Source organism: Limulus polyphemus, unplaced genomic scaffold, assembly GCF_000517525.1.
Source record: "Limulus polyphemus unplaced genomic scaffold, Limulus_polyphemus-2.1.2 Scaffold740, whole genome shotgun sequence".
Classification (NCBI taxonomy): Eukaryota; Metazoa; Arthropoda; class Merostomata; order Xiphosura; family Limulidae; genus Limulus; species Limulus polyphemus.
In genome coordinates, this window is record NW_013666350.1 from 5474 (window position 1) to 26175 (window position 20702).

General features: G+C 30.7%; 1 protein-coding gene across 1 annotated transcript in view; it reads left to right on the top strand.

Annotated features, from left to right (window-relative positions):
* LOC106460281 (receptor of activated protein C kinase 1) overlaps positions 1-14421 on the top strand; it is an 18510-nt gene extending 4089 nt beyond the window's left edge. Inside the window, exons 3-7 of the mRNA XM_013919970.2 lie at positions 4128-4275; positions 6290-6385; positions 6579-6689; positions 10148-10288; positions 14167-14421. Of these exons, the coding sequence (XP_013775424.1) occupies positions 4128-4275; positions 6290-6385; positions 6579-6689; positions 10148-10288; positions 14167-14343 (673 nt within the window). The 3' untranslated portion in view covers positions 14344-14421. The remainder of the gene's footprint in view (positions 1-4127; positions 4276-6289; positions 6386-6578; positions 6690-10147; positions 10289-14166) is intronic.
* Positions 14422-20702: the final 6281 nt, after the last annotated feature.

Consider the following 20702-nt stretch of genomic DNA (forward strand, 5'->3'; position numbering starts at 1 on the left):
AAAAATTAGATATTTTGCAAATGAAAGCATTGTAATGTTTACTGATAAATTGCCAAATTTGGTTAACATTTACTTACTAACTTAAAAGTTATAAAAAGCACAAAATAGTTACAAGGTTAGTCCCATGGTCCGAGCCCGGGTTGAACGAGTTAAGGTCCTTGATTTGCAATCTGTGGGTCATGTGTTCAAATCCCCATCACTGAACATTTTCACCCTTTCAACTGTTGTGTGAGTATGGTATAATGTGATGGTCAATCCCACTATTCATTGGTAGAAAGAGTAGCCTAAGATTTGGCAGTGGGTGGAGTTGACTAGCTGCCTTCTCTCTAGCCTATCATTGCTAAATTAGGGATGGCTAGTGTAGATAGCTCTCATGTAGCCTTGTGTGAAATTGAAACGGAACTTATTTTACATCTACTCCATATAAATGAAAAATACAACATTCACATGTAGGTAATATATCTTGTATGGAACAATAATTGTGTCTATATTTTAAATGCAAAATGTTTATGTACACATTTTATGCTACAAGCATTACTGGTATAGCTATATCCAGTAAGTTTACATTGCAGGAACACCCTTTTGTAGCAAATTAAAAGAACTGAAGCTGAATTAAGAAAACAAATCTTGTATTTAAAAGTCACCATTCTATAGCATAAAATTGTTGATTAATCTAAACATACTTACTAAACATAAATAATATATAGAAACAGCAAAACAGAACAGTGTAACACAAATGTACACAACGAGCTATTTGGTGTACCATAATTTAGTATTTTGATTATGAGTGATTTAAATATTTGCAACTGCAACTGGTCACTCGGACACTTCTCTGGCCAAGAACTGTAATTCTTGGGGAATCCCTACCTTTAGAATGGGTTGCCTACAGATGTGGTGATTGCTGTGAATTTTGAAGCATCTTTCAGCCCTGGCTCGGTCCCTTGGACAGACCTCAGTAACAATTTTGTGCTTGTTATAGTTTTCATGCTATAACTTTTTAATTAGTAAGCAAGTGTTAATGAAATTTGTCTGATTATCAGTAAACATTACAATGCTTTCATATGCAAAATATCTCATTTTTTTTTATTAAGTCTTGAGGTTTGTAAAGCAATGTTTCTTTCATGCCTTTTTTTCACATCTTGCCTATCTATCATGCAAAGTAATTTTCTTTTTAAGATTAAAATTACTTTTATGCATCAGAAAATTTTCAAATTTCACATGCGAAATCTCTATAATGTTTGGATAGTTATCAAACATTTCTTAAGAAAAAACTTTATATTTTATCTGTTATTTTCAGTAATTAATCTCTCTACGGGTTCTGTAGATTTGACTGATCTCGCAACCACCATAAAAAATTAGGAAATAAACATAAATGTTTAGACGAAATAGCTTAAATTCTCATAACATTACACATCTATATATATTTATTATTTTTATTAAATTGACCTTTCACACGTGCCTGGCTAACAATACAGAAGTTACAATGACGTGGCTTACGTGCACACATGTTACTTGGTCTGTACAAAGTAACTCGTCTTGGCTCTGTTTTAGTCGACTGGTATTTTGTGAAATAGTCACATTTCAATTATTATACATTATATATGTATATAGATTATTGTCTCTTTTGTAAATAAGTTCTTAATATTATTTTTCCTAAAACATAGAACAGTAAATAAAGAAGTAAAGCAAACAATTATTTCTTTTAGTTACGACCTTTGTACTCGGTTGCTGCTTGATGTAGGTTTCTAAGCCTTTAAAAAATTTGCACTTGGAGGATATGAAACAAAATATTTGTTTAGGTTTTATATATACTTTTGAATAACTAAAAAAAATCATAAATTACTACATCAATACCATAGAATTCTACTATAATTTATCAAGCTTAGTAACTAAGCTGTATTTGGGTCTAAAAAATGAAATGTTGGTTGAAAGAAAGAAATGCCAGGAAGGAACATTAAAAAGGCTGATAAAACCACTAGGGGACATTCTGAGCTTCGATTGGTTATTCATGTCATATATAGAAGAAAGTGTATATGAGGGAGCGTTTCCAAAAATGGAATGGAGGGGTGCCACTGTGTTTGATATGAGCAATATCTTAGCAAATAGAAAAGATAAAACCTTCTTATTTTATATTCTAGCTTGTCAATATCTGTAATTAGTTTCTAATTTGTATGAAACCGGGTTTTGATACCAGTGGTGGGCATAGCTTTGTGCATAATTAAAAACAAACAAACAATCACAAACATCTAATTTGAATCAATGTTTATCTGTGTTTTTTAATATTTACTTTTAAATTGACAAATTAAGTAATGTATAGTTTTAAAATTTGAATTATAACCTAGTTTGATACCAAACTTACTGACATAAATTCATGAAATAGTAGATCAAAAAAATTTTGAATGCGAGTCAACAGAGGAGATGACATGGCCTTTCACCTGTGACCTGCCTCAAAAGGGTTAAAGGAAGAATGGATAAATGTTTGAATAAGGGCTGGCTTTAAGGGTTTTTTTTTTAAACCTAGTGAATGGAATGGTCTAGATAAACTAATAGATCCTCTGTTCTTAAATTTTATCTGTATGGTGATCAAGTGGTAACTGAACAATGTAGTTTAGATATCCTACTATGAAATGCTACTTGGCACATTAATTTCAAATTAGCTGAACATATGAATAAAACAAATATAAATTTGGAAGAATATATAGGCATTCATGGATATACTGTTTTAGTGATTGCTGTAAGATTAATCAAAATGTGCTTGTTTTCTTTTAATATTGTATTATTCAAAAGGTTGTTGTTAACCCTCAAATCAGTTTGTTTTTATACCATTCATTACTGGTGAGGTGAACACATTGTATCCTAAATAAATAATTTTAAATTGAAAAACTAAAACAGGTGGATTAAATCATTTGAAATTTCTGTAAAAAAAAAAAGAGTACTCCAGGAGTAATATTAATGAATTTTATTTTTATTAAACTTTTTTTTGTCATTCACATGAGTACAAGAGGTGAATTGATGATTTCCTTAAAAATTATGGGTGATTTTAACCCTTTGGTGCCTGATAGGGTGCACCTGCCTATACAAGAACAAAGATGCACCATTGAATTAAAAACAAAGAAAATAAGCCTCTAGGTATTCTTCCAGAATTTTTTTAATTCTTCAGTGATGAACTTTATTCAATAAAAAAAGTTTATTTTGGGTTGGGTTAAATATGCTTTGAATGGAAACATTAGCTTGTGTGAATTTTTTGGGGGGCATAATATGGCAGTCTTAGCTCCCTAGAAAGAAAAGTTAAAGTGGTTTTGAACAAAGCTACATCATTTTGAATCTTGTAATTTCAATACAAGTGTAGTTTTCTCCATTTTATCCCAACACTTTCTTAACTTCAGTTGTGGTATTATGTAAATAGCTTATTTTGGCTTTAAGAAATCATAGGTAGTGATATAACATATAATGAAAGCTCATTTTCTGCCCTTTTTTTACTGTATAAGCCAACATGGTGTCCATTTCAGGTACTGTGTAGAGATAAGAACAAAAAAATTATAGAACTTTGGTTTGTATTATATTACTAGAACTTTTTTGAACTTGTGAGAAATTGAAAACTTCTTACTAACAATTAATAAGTTCGTTAGTTTATTATTTTGCTATGGTGAAAACATTTCGTTATGTATCAGTGATTGTAAACACTGTGACATTGTGTTTATGAAATCAATAGCAAGGGTTAGTTTCATAAATATCTGTTATGAAGCTTTACAAGAATGTATGAAGACATGAAAATTTGTTATTGAAATATAGAACAAAGGTAAGCATTTTTAACTATAAAAAAATCAGAAGTCTTAAGAATTCCAAAGTCAAACATTCATACAAATATCGTAATAAAAAATACAATATTTGTTGTACATAAGATACTAAAGTTATAAACTGTTTCATCAAGTTTTTTATTTTATTTTTTAAAGAGATCATATGGCTTTTGGATTGAATTGATGCTTTGGTAATTCTATGATTAAAACTGTTCTTTATTGGCACTGTTTGGTATGGAATATTTTACATGAAAAAGTTTTAAGATTAAAATTATCTTCTTTTTTTTTCACTGGTGAAAGTTAAGCAAGTGTACGTTCTTTTAATTCTAGGGGGAATACCACCCGCCGATTTGAAGATCATACTAAAGATGTTCTGAGTGTGGCTTTTTCTTCTGATAACCGTCAGATAGTGTCTGGTTCTCGTGACAAGACCATCAAATTGTGGAATACTTTGGCTCAATGCAAGTATACTATTCAGGTTAGTGTAATTTTTACACATACTACCAAATGACATTGCTTCGTGTAACTTCTTGTCCATTTATACGAGGAGGATAATAACATGGTCTGGATTAGTTTTCAGCCTAAGACACACAAATGTTATTAGATGCTGTCACTGTCCAATGGGTAAATCAGGATTTTCAGGCTGACACTTGCAGGATCAGTAATAAAGTAATAAACATTTGATCATCAGAATATTTTGCAGTTGCCTACCATACTCACTAGAGAGCTTATTATTTCATATTCTTTTAAATAGATTGAGTTTAACAAATATACATGAGAAAGAGGCTCAGGATATAAGGCTCCTAAATTTGTAATTTTCTGCAACTGAAGAGACGCGTAAAGTTGAGGACATTGATTTGTTGCATTTGGCCGTATTTGTGGTGTTTCCATGGAATTAAAACCTGTGTCTGGAATGGCTTTGCTCCCACTGACTCACTTTGTTCTTGTAAGTTTATTATGTTCAATGTGCTCTTTTTGGCAATGATAATGTGACGTTAAAAGCATGAATATGGCACAGTAGTGTCAATATTGAAAGTCTAGTGATACTGATTTTAACCAGGATGTGAAGTTAGAAGTAATAATCTAGTATATCTGAAGCTAGTTAGACTTGTTACGACCTTTGTACTCGGTTGCTGCTCGACGTAGGTTGCTAAGCCTTTTAAAATTTTGCATGTGGAGGATATGAAATGAAATATTTTTTAGGTTTTATATATATATACATTTGAGGAACCAAAAAATCATAAATTACTATATTGATACCAGAGAATTCCAATTTTAACTTTAACACAAGTAGGTTTATCTGGCCAAGCATATTTGTTTTAAATTAAACTATCATGCCTTGTTGTTTATAAGAGTTAATGCTGGTTCAGCATTGTTTGTACACATTAATGTATGAACTATTTTGCATTATCACCTGGCAGCAAGTAAAGTTTAGCAGTTTCATTTCAGCAGGGGCCAAAGACTGTTTTTTATTAACAATGTAATTTAACATATTCTAGGCTGTTTCTAGTGCACACTGTGAGACATACTTTATGTAAGTAAGATTCCTAGTTTTGACTTGTCACAAAATTAAAAGAAAAAGGACAGGTTCAGTATGATCCATCCATTGTTCAGCTAGAAATAGAGGGAAAAGGCAAATAATGTGAACAAGTGTTATCAAATCATCCTTCAATATATGTTGGGTGCTCCAAGACATGAAGAAAACAGACTGGCATGACTGTATAAATGAGTATTTATGGACAAAATTTCTCAGTAAAACATATTGATCATCTTGTAAACATTTCTGTGCCTTTGAAAGAAAATTCAGTATGCATTTTGGATCTTGTTTTTTATAAATGCGACAAATATTGTTTTCTTAATGAAACTCCTGAATTAACAGTCCTAATTTGTTTTAAAGCCCTACTAAAAAGAGTAATCTTAAAACCATATTCTTGGCCTCTTCACTGAAATACTTTTCTACGTTTGGTCTTATTTTGCTTCTGATAGGCATTTATACACATCCCTCACACTACATGATTAGTGGAATCTGATAAGCAATTAACCATCAGGTTCACTATCTGATTACATCAACTAGTTAATTATTCTCACATTAGTCTTGGCTATTTGTAATAACTGGAAACACTAATTTTGGTTACAATAATTGATTTAATCAGAATTTTGATTAATCAATTGCTTAATGTAACACAAATTAATATAATTAATGTTCATAGGTAATTGAGCAAATTGCCCATCTCTAACAACAAGTGTGGGAACAATTTATCAGATAATTTGTATTTAATACTCTCTTTAAAATCGAGATCCTAGTTATGTGGCTTCTAAACTTATAGTTTGAAAAAAAGCATATTTGTAAAAATACTCCAATAATACTAAGTACTTTTATAAAAGTTCATTAAACTGTATCATTTACAAGCTAGATTAGGACATGCAATAAGTAGTGTCACTGTTAAAGATTATGTTGAATGTCATATGTCAAATAAATTTAAATTTTGCAGGAGGATGGCCATAGTGACTGGGTGTCTTGTGTGAGATTTTCTCCAAACAACAGCAATCCAATAATTGTATCCTGTGGCTGGGATAAGTATGTGAAGGTGAGTTGTTTGTATGTACAGTTTTTCTCTACTGAGTTTACTTGCTAAATACTGCCTAATGATTAGCATGTATTAGCTTTTGATTAGCATGTGATGACTTTGTTCTGCAATAATGAGGGTAATATTAATACTTGTATGTCAAGAGGGAATCATTTTATGTAGTTGTAGTGATATAAGCTTTCTTTTTCCCAAGGTGTGGAACCTGACTAACTGCCGACTGAAGACCAATCACATTGGTCACACTGGCTACCTGAATACTGTGACAGTTTCTCCTGATGGTTCACTGTGTGCCTCAGGTGGTAAGGTGAGTACATTTTTTGGTTCTCACTTAACTCTTTCACTAGGGGCTCAGTCCCAGGGACCGACCTTGTAGCCATTGTGCTTGTTAGTTTCATGCTATAACTTTTAATACAGTAAATATTACAAGGCTTTTGTACAAAATATTTTTTTTTTTTAAGTTGTAAGATATTTAAATAATGTTTTTCTTTTCAAATGTTGACTATCCAACATGCAAAGTAATTTTGATTTTAAGATGTGAAATCTTTATAATCTTCAGATAATTAATCAAACATTTTTTTTTAGAAAAAACTTTTTATCTGTTATTTCCACTATTGTATCTCTTTAAGGGTTTGGTCAGTTTGATGGATCTTGTAACCACCATAAAAAAAATTAGGAAACAGATATGTTATGTTTTTTCTTTCTAGAATGACTACAGGTTATAAAACAAAAACACAAATGTTTAGACTAAATAGCTTAAATCTCATAACATTATACATCTATATATATATTATTTTTATTTTATTGACGTTTCAGCCATGCCTGACTAACGTTATAGAAGCTGCAATGATGCAGTGCACATGCACTCATGTTACTTCTAAGAATATAAAACTAGCTTTTACAAAGTAACCTGTTTTGGCTGTGTTCTAGTGGACCAGTATTTTATAAAATAGTTACATTTCAGTTATGATACATTATATATATGTATATACAGTTATTTCAGTTATTTTTCTTAAAACAGAACAGTAAATAAAGAAGTATAGAAAAGAATTATCTGTTCTAGTTACGAACTTTGTACTCATTTGCTGTAAGTTGCTAAACCTTATGAAATATCACATGTGGAGGATATTAACAAAACAAAATAATTTTTAAGTTTTATATATGCATTTTGAAAGAACAAAAAAATCATAAATTACTGTATCAATACCACAGAATTCCACTATAATTTATCAATCTTAGTAACTAAACTGTATTTGGGTCTTAAAAATGATTTTCCAAACTCTAATGTCTTACCTTACTGCTTGGAATCTAGCATGAAAAAAAAGAGTATCCCGTGCAAATACTTCGCAGAGGCTGAGAAAAGCTCTAGGGGGACATTCTGAGCTTTCAATTGATTATGCAAATGTCATTGGGTGAAGGAGGTATATGTAAGCAAAAATGGAAGAAGTGGGTGGGCCACCTTGGTTGATTCAATAAATGTATTAGTATCTCAGAAAATTAAAAGATAGGAGGTTCTTATCTTATATTCTAGCTTGTCAATATTGGTAATTTGAGTATCTAATTTGTAAGAAACTATAAACTTTGTATTTGGACATCACAAACATAATTTGAACCAATGCTGCATTCAACATACCACGTGACACACAAAAAATTGGTATTTAGGATTTTTTTAACATTTACTTTTAAATTAAGAAATGAACTAATATATAATACTAAAATTTCATACCAAACTTATTGACATACATTCATAAAATAGTAGTTCAATAAAATTTTGAATGTGAGTCGACAAACACGTTGACATGGCCTTTAACCCATGACCATAGGTAGACTCCTGTTGGTAAAGGTTAATAGAAACAAAATATATGTAGAAAAATGAGCAAAAAAATTGACATGATGAGGTATATAATAAATTAATAATACTACACATGTTTTAAAATTTTGGAAATAAATGCATGAATGAATATTTGTTTTACTTAACTTTCCTTTCTTACAATCTGATAGTATAATTATCTTTTATATATTTTTGCAATTATCTATAAATATTTCATGTTGACATCACAAGAAGTGAAATACAAGTACTTATGCAACAACACGTAAAAAGTTTTATCTGTTGCTAGGTGTATTTATGTATAAGTGTTGTATCAAAATAGTTAAGTAAAGTATGTAGAAATATTAAATATCATCATAGAGCAAGACGTAAGAGCATCAAGATAATATATGTACAATAAAAGAATAACAATTACATTATAATGCTGAACAGGAACAACAATGTTATATTTTGATACCATTAACCTTACAGGTGTGGTACAAAAAAGATACCATATCTTGAGGTTAGCCTTTATTGTTAATTACTATATAGTATTTAAAATTCTTTCTTGAAAAGGAACTTCAGCTCTCTCTTATCTGCTAATTATTTGTTTGTTTTCTGTAGTAAATTCAGTTTTTTCTTTTATGAATATTAGGATAGTTACAACATTTTTTTTATTTACATGTAAGAGAAGCATTTCACTAATCTTTCTTTCTTGACAAAGTAGTTAGGTAAAAGTCTCCTACATCACAGAAGTAAGAGTTGATAATTTTGTTGATTTCATCCCATTTGGTGATAAATTGACACTGTCATGTTGCTTGTTATCTATTTAAGTGCAAAATTTTAATGTTTAATCTACTTAGTAATCAGTCTGTAACAGCACAAGTGTTTATAAAAAATATTTTGTGCAGTTAAATTAAAATATTATTCTGAAACAATTATTCAGTATAATATATTTTGTGCTGTTTTATTATTATTATAAAATGTCCTATTTAAGTAGCAATGCATAAACATTTTATTTCATGTATTGACATGCAAGTAGATGCTACTAAAGCAAAATTACTATTATTAGAATTATTATTGCCATCTCTGAGATTTGCTTCCATAGTAGTACTTGCTAATCATATCTCCAAAATAAATTGATACCCCATATTTGTAGCTTTTTGAAAACATTAATGGCTGAGTTTATAATTTAGGTTTCTTTCATGAAAATTAAAAAAAAAATCATGTACTATATATATATCAAAATTTAGGTGTTAATGTTTGTTTTATCATAAATGAATTGTAAACATTATGTATCATACGATCTCCAGGTGGATCAGCAGTAAGTTTATAGACTTGTGATGTTAAAATAAGCTGGTTGATTATTTTCAGTAGACAGAGCACAAATTCTCAATTATGTAACTTTGTGCTTAAATATGTATATTAAATTATGAGAATTAGCCGCTCTCTTAGCCAAATGCTGCTGTTTTTATGTGTGGATATATGTTTTCATATCCCATCATCACAGGTTAGACAAACATCATGATAGTATTACCATTTTGATAGTATTGTTTTGTAGTCAGCTACACTAGTCATTTTCAACTAATTTTTACCAAGTGTGGTAAAAGAATTATTTGAGGTGTCAACATTCATTTCATATTACTTAGGCTAGTTTCTTTTAGCAGAGGTAAGCATTCGTTAACATACAAAGTTGACTTTTTGTTTTAATATATTTTTAAACACCTTCAGTTTTGCCAGATATCTAGAATCTTTTGTTTTTTACATAATTTAGAATTTAAATATGTATAGAAAATTCAAATATCTAGTATGAATTGAATTTCATTTCATGTTCCATAGTTACTTTACTTTAACACTTTTGTGGATCATACTGAATTAGAAAAGGAACCTGCTCTTCCTATATGTAAGAAATTATTTAAATTTATTTTGAAATTTATGTGACTGATTATTCATAACAGGACTGTAAAGCTATGTTGTGGGACCTAAATGAAGGAAAACATCTCTACACCCTAGACCATACTGACATCATCAACAGCTTATGTTTCAGTCCAAACAGATACTGGTTGTGTGTGGCAACTGGCCCCAGCACCAAAATCTGGGTATGTTGGATAGTTGTTGAAAATAATTTCTTTGCATAAATATTGACTGTTTTTAAGAGTTTATTTAGAAGTTGACTAGAGCTTGCATCATAGTGTTGACTTTGAAACTAATGAGAAGTTTGATTTTGAAATTAAAATTTTTCTAGGTGAACTTCAATATTTTAAAGTCCAGATAAAAGGTTAAGGATGCTTAAAGGATACTGCTTTTTAAATGAGTCAGGTATAATTAAAAATATCACACCAAAAATTATAATTCAGCAATTTTTTTATTTGTTTAATACTCATTTGGACTAAAAGTTGAAAGTTTGGTCTTTTTTGTAACAGATGTTGATTGCAATCTTTGGAATAACTGTTGGTCTTAGAGTATAGCAACTCTTTTAGAGAGAATTTTGTTACATTACTGCAGAGAATATTTGTTAACAGAAATACAAAAGAATTAACTGTCACTGATATTTTTTGTATTAAGCATAATATATATATGGAAGATACAAAAGGCAATGTTTTCAACCCTTAGTATTTTCCAAATAATTTTCATATTATACTGATTTCTGTTTATTCACTAGCAAAGTGAAAATTTAGAGTTTATGAAAGTTGATTCAGTCAGAGTTTGACAAGTGAGAGAAATGGTTTGAATCCTAATGAATCTCAGTTTGTTATATTTAAAAAATAAATGCACAAATATAATAGATGGTGTGTGTGTGTGTGCCAAAAACTAAGTTAGGTTATATTTGCTTATTGTCAGTTAAAGGCTTTTACTAATACTTTTAAAAGTATAGTAATATACTGTGATGTTGTTGGGCTTAGGATTCATCTGCAGTAGGTGTCTGTGACTTGTTAGTGATAAATTCAAAAATAAATGAACGGCAAACACTCCACTTGTTTTCTAAATTATATATATTCAAACTAGTTAAACATATGTACAACAAATTGTTTGCACTATGGAGATTGTAGGCAAATCATAAACACTTAGGCCTATTCAATTGCTTTAGAATTTCAGTTGACAAGCCAAACTGCCTTTCTCTATTTCTATCACACTAGCATTCATTTAGACTAAAAGTTGAAAGTTTGGTCTTTATTTGCAAAGATTGGTGTTTGAAGTTGTTCTGTTGTTAATAAATGCATAAATATGGTGGCTAATTTAAGTCTTTGAAGGTGAGATGGGTATCCATGGTATCAATATTGCTGGAGATGGTTTTTAGTTGTAAAAGAACTTTTAGAAATAGCCTATCGTAGTGGCCAAATATTTTATTTTGTGTGGTTCAGTATGAATGCAAATTATATATTTTGTCCAATTTTGACACATCTTACTAGTAGTAGTAGTGTTAAAAATAGCAAAGAATGATGAATTTGGTTATAATGCACTCATAAACTAATGTTTATTAAATATGGCACCATTGTAACGAAAGTAGGCTTAATTCTTTGTTAGTGAATTGGTAGTAAATCTTCCTCATCTTTCCTTTTTTTATTATTTTACTATTCTGATTGTTTATATTCATATATCCTTATCTATATAGAGGCTTAATTCTAATTGATGGATAAGAAGATACTATACAAAACAGTATAGAATAGTGTTTCCCAAACGACGGTCCACGGACCAGTACTGGTCCTTGAATAACTTTCTATCTGTCTGCAACATGCTTTGGCTGTTGAAAGCACTGACACGTATTTACGTTTCTTTTCAGTATTTGATGACTAAAATTTACTTAAGTCCTTTTCTCTGAAATTCTTTTTGGAATTTTACTGGTCCATGATTGCCAAAAGTCTGGGAACCACTGGTATAGAAGACCTTAAATTGTTCTTATAGGAATCTTACAATTATAGAAATAGACCAGTTCAAGTTATACCCAATGATTACTTTAGATACTATGATTGCCAGTGATAACAAGTCCTGCAATGATGAGGGTTATTCTTGACTGGTATATTACATACTACATTAAGTTTAATTACTTCAGTTCGCAATCTTTTTATGAAATTTACCATAAGTTATGAATTTGGCTTGAATGTAAGTACCATCCACATATAAATTTGGTAAAAAAAATTTTTACCCAATACAGGTGGGAAGTGTTGTATTGTAGGAACCTTATCACAGTATTGTATAGTAGTAGTAGTGATTTGATATTGCATTTAACTCTTTTTAACTTCTTAATATCAAGTGGTTTAATATTTGCATATCAATTTTTGTTTTTGCTCTGATCTGTCATTGACATCCACTGATATTGACTCGGAAGCAAACATACTATCTAAAATACACCTACAAAGATGTCAGAGTAGTCAGAACATACTGCACTGCTTAATTGAGCTAGTTGTTAGAAGAAGAAAAAACTGTTCAATTCTTTTTATTTTGTAATAATTTTTGTGATTGTTGTGGTACAAATTATAATAAAGATGGTTCCGTAAAAAACAAAAATTGATATGTTGCTAATTATGGCTTCTTAGAAAAAATTAATATCCCTGACTAAATGATACATACAAGTGTTGGCTAAAGCTATTAATTTGTATGTTTACTGTACAGTTAAAGCTATAAAATGAATTACTAGTAAAGTGTACCAATGGTATAAATGTGTTGTCTAACTTGCAGTAACTTGACTGATGCCTCAACTAGTAGCAGTTTTTTCTTTTCAAATATCCCCAAACTTTCTTTCAGTTTTCAACATACTTAACCAATTTAGATAAGGTGTTATTTTATATAGTAATTACCAATGCAAGGGGGCTATTTTATTAAGAATTTTGATTCACTAAATGTTTCTAGAAGTTAAAAAATTAAGCTTTTTTTGACACTGCAATACTTTAGAAAATTATGAATACTCTATATATGTTTGTTAGTACCAGTTACACCAAATAATATCTATTTTGTATAGTAAGAAAGTCATTACTACTGGTCATGTTATGGTGAAACTTAAACTCCAAGATGAACAATCAAAACATAATTAATAAATCACAGTGGCACTAAATGCTAGTCTTAGTTTAGTTTTTGTATTAGAGGCAGATATAATCTGTAGTTTTTGCTGTTTGATATTTCTGTTGTTGTATTCATTTAAAAATCCCACAAATTGAAATGTACCCTTGTCACAGTGAAAGTTTACATGTTTGCTGTATTGTGGACAAAATATCAAATTTGTTTTTCAAGTGAAAAATGAAATTCCATTGTTTCCAAGTATATGTGTTGTTTGTTGATGTCAGGTGTATTGGTTGTTGTAGCTGTTTCTTGTTCCACCTCAAAGTGTTGTTTGTTGATGTCAGGTGTATTGGTTGTTGTAGCTGTTTCTTGTTCCACCTCAAAGTGTTGGTTGTTGATGTTAGGTGTATTGGTTGTTGTAGCTGTTTTTTGTTCCATCTCCTCTAACAATTAATTTAGGATTTTATTTGAAAGCTGTGTTTCTACAGTCAACTTAACTCTCACTCTGTCATGTTTTATTCAAAATGTATGTTGTGATTTTACATTAATTTATATGCAAATACAACATTATATTTAAAAACTAATGTTAGTCAATATCAATGACTAAACCTTAGTTGGCTCTTTCAATTGAAATAAAAAATTTGATAAGCACAATTATACAAATAATATAAAAACCTTTGAATATGTAAAGTGTGCTTTTAATGTGTACTTGTTTCATCCACAGAGTTTGTTTTTTTTGTTGTTGAAATACTGTTGATTTTCATTTAAATATTTCATACAGTCTTTGTTTTGTTTTGATATCTAGCAAATTTTTCTAAAAAAAAGTTCAGTTGCTATAAATTAAAGGCATATTCTTAGTGCATTAATTGAAATATATATATAAAAAAAAGTTTTGTTTAACAAGGCTGAAAGAAAATTTTGTGAGAATCAAATGTTATTTATATTAATTGCATTTTAAATTAAAACTGGTCTCTAATTGCAGGATCTGGAAGGTAAGAACATGGTAGATGAACTGCGACCTGAAGTGATCACAACAAGCTCCAAAGCAGAGCCTCCTCAGTGTATTTCTATGGCATGGTCTGCTGATGGTCAAACACTCTTTGCTGGTTATACAGATAACTTGATTCGCGTTTGGCAAGTGTCAATTGCTTCACGTTAAGAAAAACCTTTGGTTAAAATTGAGAGTGTAATTCCAAGATGTTTTGAAAGTTAAATAAATAAAACATGAAGAGCTGAACCACTGTGTGTACGTGTGTTTATTTTTGATTTGACTATGGTTAGGTGTTTTGTGAGTAGAGTTAGCTACTAATATTTACGTTATATAGATATGTTGGTTGTTTTTATTTCTAGCTCAGTGATTCTTAGTTGGTTACTTTGTTCAAGCTTTTTTTTTTAATATCAAAGGTATTATGGATTGACAGTTATAAATCCTTTGGGTTACTTAATCCTGTTTCATGTTTAGAACTTACCATTTTTACACAATGATTATTGGAAATCATGATTGAAACTGTAACTAAGTGGGCCAGGTGGTTAAGGCACTCGACTCGCAATCTGCGGGTCGCGGGTTCGAATCCCCATCACACCAAACATGCTTGCCCTTTCAGCCATGGGGGCATTATAATGTGACGGTCAATCCCATTATTCGTTAGTAAAAGAGTAGCCCAAAAGCTGGCGGTGGGTGGTGATGACTAGCTGCCTTCCCTCTAGTCTTACACTGCTAAATTAGAGACGCTAGCGCAGATAGCCCTCGTGTAGCTTTGCGCGAAATTCAAAAACAAACAAGTAACTAAGTGGTTTGATGTATATAGGCTTAGCAAATTGACCCATAAATTGCCATTAAAAGTTATACTTCCTGTAGCATCTAAAAAGAATTGTCTTTAAAATTACTTAGACAAAAAATAAAGTTTACAGAATATCCATTTTACATATATCAAAACAATTCATTTGAACTGCAGAGATATTTGTAGTGAATGTTTATCAACTATATCACTTTTAAAATTTGTCTTTGATAAATTATATGATGTTGAACAGTTATCTTTGTTGTTTTAAATGTAACTTAGCAGCTTAAAGTAATTTTACACCTCCTTAATTCTTGCTAGACTAATGAATGAAAAAGCAAATGTGACTTAAGATTTCATAAATCACTATCATTCAGTCAGTTCAAGTTGTGTGATATTAAGTAATATTCACTGTGTAATTTAAAAATAAATTTGATTAGAAAATTGTTTATTTTTTGAACTTCATGTGTGTTTTTTTTAAAGAAAATACTACATAAACAAGGTTACTGTAAGTTGCTGTTTATTTTATCATTTTGAACTTGAACTTTACCCAAGTTAATTCTTCGTTTAGATTGTGCTGCTTTGTTTGAAAAAACAAAATAATCCAAGCTAAATGTTCATGTAATTTTACCAATGTATTCCTTGAAGAATATTGTGTTCCTGCAAATTAATGTTAGTAACTTCTGGATCAGTACAAAATGAGTAAAAAAAATGGTCAAGTTAGGGAATAAGCAAGAGCAAAAATACACAAAGTTGTGATATCATAGTGAAATGCTAACTTTGGTTTTCTGTTGTTTGGCTTTGCAAGGTGGTTTATATACCATGTTAAATCACACTTAAAATAATATGTAGCACAGTTGAAAAACCCAGTAATTATCTAGTGCTTGCTTTATATCATTTCCCATCATTTACCGAACTGAAAACTGTTCATAATCACCAAGCTAATCAAACATTAAATACGCTCTGTACTGAATTTAAAATATATTTTAAGAAATAGTGTTCAGGTACGGTAATCCAACAGTTAAGTTTTGAAATATCTGGTTTCGAACTTGTGTAATACCACAAAATATCCTTTGCAACTGTGATTGTGTTATAAAAGAATAACAATACTTCAACATAAATAGTGGGTGGTAAGATGCTGCTTACTGGCTATCTTTTTTTTTGGTCAGTAGCTCAAAATTTGATTGCCAATGGTAACGTGTTCCTCTATCCTTCTAGGTTATTTTCACCCTAAAATTTGAGTAAATCTTGTGAGTGACTATTTTTCCAGATCATCATCCATTTTTTTTTCTTTTTCACTTACATGGAACATAAAATATTGTGTTTTGTCTGAACAATCTGTTTATAATTGAATTATATTACTACATCTATGGTACCTCTGTTGGATTCTTAATTATTCGAACTAATTTTAGCATGGATAACTTTCTTTACAACTTTGATGTATTTATCATGTTTATTCAGAATGATGATGTAATGTACAGCAGTTGTTTGCTATGTTTTAAATAATCGTTTTTGTGGAGAAGTGCAAACCTATCAGAAAAAGTTCGTATTCTTTTCAGTATGTAGTAGTCTTCTGGTGGGTTAGCAGTAACTTAGGGACTTGCAACGCCAAAAAGCTGGGGTTCGATTCCTTTTTTTTGTGCCGTGTGCAAATAATCCATTGCGTAGCTCTGCCTTAGGAGACAAAATCGTTTATAGCGATACTTGCATATTGCAATTTTACTTGTAATAAGACATTAGAATTAGGCCTATTTCGTTTATAAACACAACATTCTTCATCTAGTCCATTAGGTATTTTCAAGAATTAGAAGAGTGTACAATAACGGTATTGAACCATACTATTTTTGTCATATCCACTGCCTACGACGCATTTCGCTTTATCAAGAGCTCTTCAGGCCTGCTGGGATACAACAAACAGTCATTTGATACATAAATAATTGTTACCTTGTACTAACCCACGAAGAATGATTACAACTTTATAAGACTTGCCTTCTGACAAGTAAAATTGTAATTATTTTTCACCGGATTGTGAAAAGCATACACAGCATAATAACTGCATACTGTCTGATTCTAGGTTGATGTTCAAGTAAACCTGACATACGGATTCTAAGTGAAATAAAAGAAAGTTTTAGAAACGCCATTTAACTTAATTACTATTACAAAATGATAACCAAATATGCCATCCATAAATGTTTTTTTTAAGTACATCATACCGATAATAACGAGTATTGGTTTAGTTGTCATCGAATCTTAATCTAAGACTCCTATTATTTGTGGTGAAAGTAATTGTTTTGTTCATGTTATTTGGCAGTATTAAACTGATAAGTTGCATTATTAACATAACGTTTTGGGACCTATTGGTCCATCTTGGCTGTTCCATCCACTGAACTAAAACTGAATGAATAAATGTTAAGAAAAATCTTAAAGCCAGTTCTTATCATTCATATACTTATAAAGCTTTCTCTTAAATTTACTGCCTCCACAACACCTGAAGGCAACCCATTCCAAAGGCCAACCACCCTATTAGAAAAATACAACTGTCTTAGCTGAAGATGACTCCTACCCCTGCCAAAATGTATATTTGTGTCCCCTTGTTCTATTTTCACTGTTAAGTATGAAAAATGATGATGCACTAACGCTATCAATTCCGTTTACAATATTAAACACCTCAATCAGTCCCCCCTAACTATTCTTTTTTTCCAGAGAAAACAGTTTGAGAGAATTCAACCTCTTGTATGACAACCCCTCCATCCCAGGCACCATTCTAGTAACCATTTCCAACAAATCAATGTTTTTCCTAAGGTAAGGAACCCAAGACTGAACATACTATTCCAAATGTGGCCTAACCAGTGACTTGTACAATGAAATGATAACCTTTTTAGATCTAAATTCAGTATTTCTGTAGATACGATCTAAAACCCTATTTGCCATACCACTAGCATCAGCACACTGCATGGATGGCTTTAGAGACTGATCGACTATTACGGGCGGCTGTTTATTCTAGTAATTACTTATCGTAGTATTCATACCTCATTGAAAAAATGTGGTAAAAAGTGAACATTTTCTAAAAAAAAGTATTTTTCTGGGAAGTACTGCACAGGAAAAGTGTTCGGATTGTGATTATATAAACTAATATTTTTTATATATTAAAAGTGCTACCCTTTATTGAAAAAATCCCAGTTTTTTTAAGAACTCCAGTATTTATTACTATATTTAAAACTTACATCAATCAAGACATGTTGTAGTCAAAACAACCTGCTGCAGTGCAGGACACTTATTGATAGCAATTTTTCACTTTCTGTGGCAAGGACTGGTAATCCAAACTATATCACATTTTCAGTGGATATGCTGTATGGGAACCTTCACATACCAAATATACAATTTTGATTGAATTTTCCTTTTTTTTCTTCACACCAAAGGTACAGAAAATGTATTTGATAGAAAAAAATACTAAACTTTTATGGATTTTCTTAAAACCTACAATTAGGTGTCAAATGTAGTCTAAATATAAGTTACATGTGCAGAGTTATTTAACAAAAACTATAGGGTGGAAAGACGTGCAGATACATAAGTATTGGTTAAGCCAAGCAAACTAGGGTGAACGGTTATTCATTGTCAATTATTAAACACAAATTTGCTAAATATTTTATGAAATTCTCCTAATTAACGTGCATTTAGCATCACGTGATATTAGCTTAAGCAATTAGCGTAAATAATGCTTTATACAACTGTACGGGTGATGACAAGAAACTATTAATTTAGATTCCATGTCGTTACTATAAAGGAAGTTTTTAACACTGTTTTAGAGAGGAAAACTATCACCATATATTTTAAAGAAAGTGGTTGGTTCTGTAAAGTACAGGTCTCTTCCAAAAAATTGGGTTACGATCCTAAAGCTAATGTTGGTTACTATGTTGGTGTCACTTTCTTACTTGCTGTGGTTTGTTGGTGTGTATTGACAAAAAGTCATGATATCTAAAAAAAATCACCTAAGGTGTGGCTAAAAAATGGATTGAGGGTGCGACTTAAAGGAATGAAATCAAAATTGGTAACTACACTTATAGCATTGATAATAATTTTACAGAAAATATTCATTCATTAGTTAGCTAGGCCGCGTATTTTGTTTTATCCACCATCATGCCCCAACTTGAACAAAAATCGCGGTCGGGCTAACTAATGAATGAATGTTTGCTGTAAACTTTTTATCAATGTAGTACATGTAGCTACCAGTTTGGCTGCCAATTTTGATTTCATTCTTATTTGGCCACACCTAAGGTGTTTTTGATTAGATGAATATATATAATCAAACTCTTATGTACAATTTTAGTGAAAGTCGTGTCCTTGTTATGAATAGAGTACTTTTATTTAAAATTGTGTTCTGTGATAAAGAAGTGGTTGTCATACATACCGTAGTTATTTTTCGAATTAACTGAAACATGAATACCCAAAGTATGACATTTTTTATAGATTTTTATTTATGGTGTCATTCAGTAGATGGCATTACAATTCCCAGGAGTTTTGGTTATGTGTATATATATATATATACGCTACATCCATTATAGTAAAATAGTGTTAATTGTATTGTCATCATGCTGAGGTCAAAAATTGCTCGAGTTTTGGTCATTAACTACTTGGCTTTATCATTAAGAAGAAAAATACGTACGTGAGGAGATGACTATCGCAGTCACGAATATCCACATCAGTAGCATCATCAAGAGTCAGGCGTAACTTAGTGATCAGCGTGTCATGACTGAAAATCTGAGGATGAATGTTTCGTGTCCAACTTTGGCTATAGGTGCGCTATAAGATCGAAATTCAAATCCCACTATTGGATCAGATGAGAGTAGGCTCTGTGCAGATAGTTACCTTTTTGTCTAGGTTTGCGCAAAATTTCTGAAATAAGTGTTATCAAAGGATAAAACTGGATATTCTTCAATTTTTCTGAATGTTGTTGTTGTTTTTTTATCCGTGTCCTCTTCTGTCAAAATACTTTTATTCTTTTTTTCATTGTGAAATTTCACACGGCCGTTTTCTGGTTTTTAAGTTACCTGATTAGTTCTTTTTTTGAAATGTTACAAGACTATTTTATGATAGTTTTCGTCGAAAGAAAGTGAAACAGTAGACCTAATTTTAATGATAAGAAACATTATTCGTTAGACTACAGTGCAGAGCGATTTTTATCATTAATATTGGGTCTGTTGGTTTTGGTTTCCTCGACGGGTTTTGACGTTTAAAACTGTAACGTTAAATTAAAATAATAAATACTTTGTACTGCATATAATATTTTAGATAGACTTATCTGTCATCATGCCCAGTCCAGCCGATGAGTTTGGCGTTGAACAAAAATATCTGAGACACACCGTGTTCCAGAAAAAAATTAAATTAACACACTACTATTATAAACCGTTAAAAATGACAATAATTTGCAGTCTAGTGTGAGTTGCATCAGTAACATAGATGTTACTTCTTGCAACAGTTGACAGTGTAATAATTAGTACCTTCTTAAGATTACATCCATAAAAATCCGGTGCGTATGATAGAGTAAAATACATATAAAATATATGTACATTAGTGACGCATACATTTTTTTATATTTTATTTCGTGAAATTAAACATCCTCCGTACGTGAAACCTGATGCTTATCTTGTGATGTAAACTCTGTGACTGCACTTGGAAATACAAGACATTTCACCATAAAGTTTCTCCAATTGTTTTATATTTAAAATTCTAAAAGGCAACA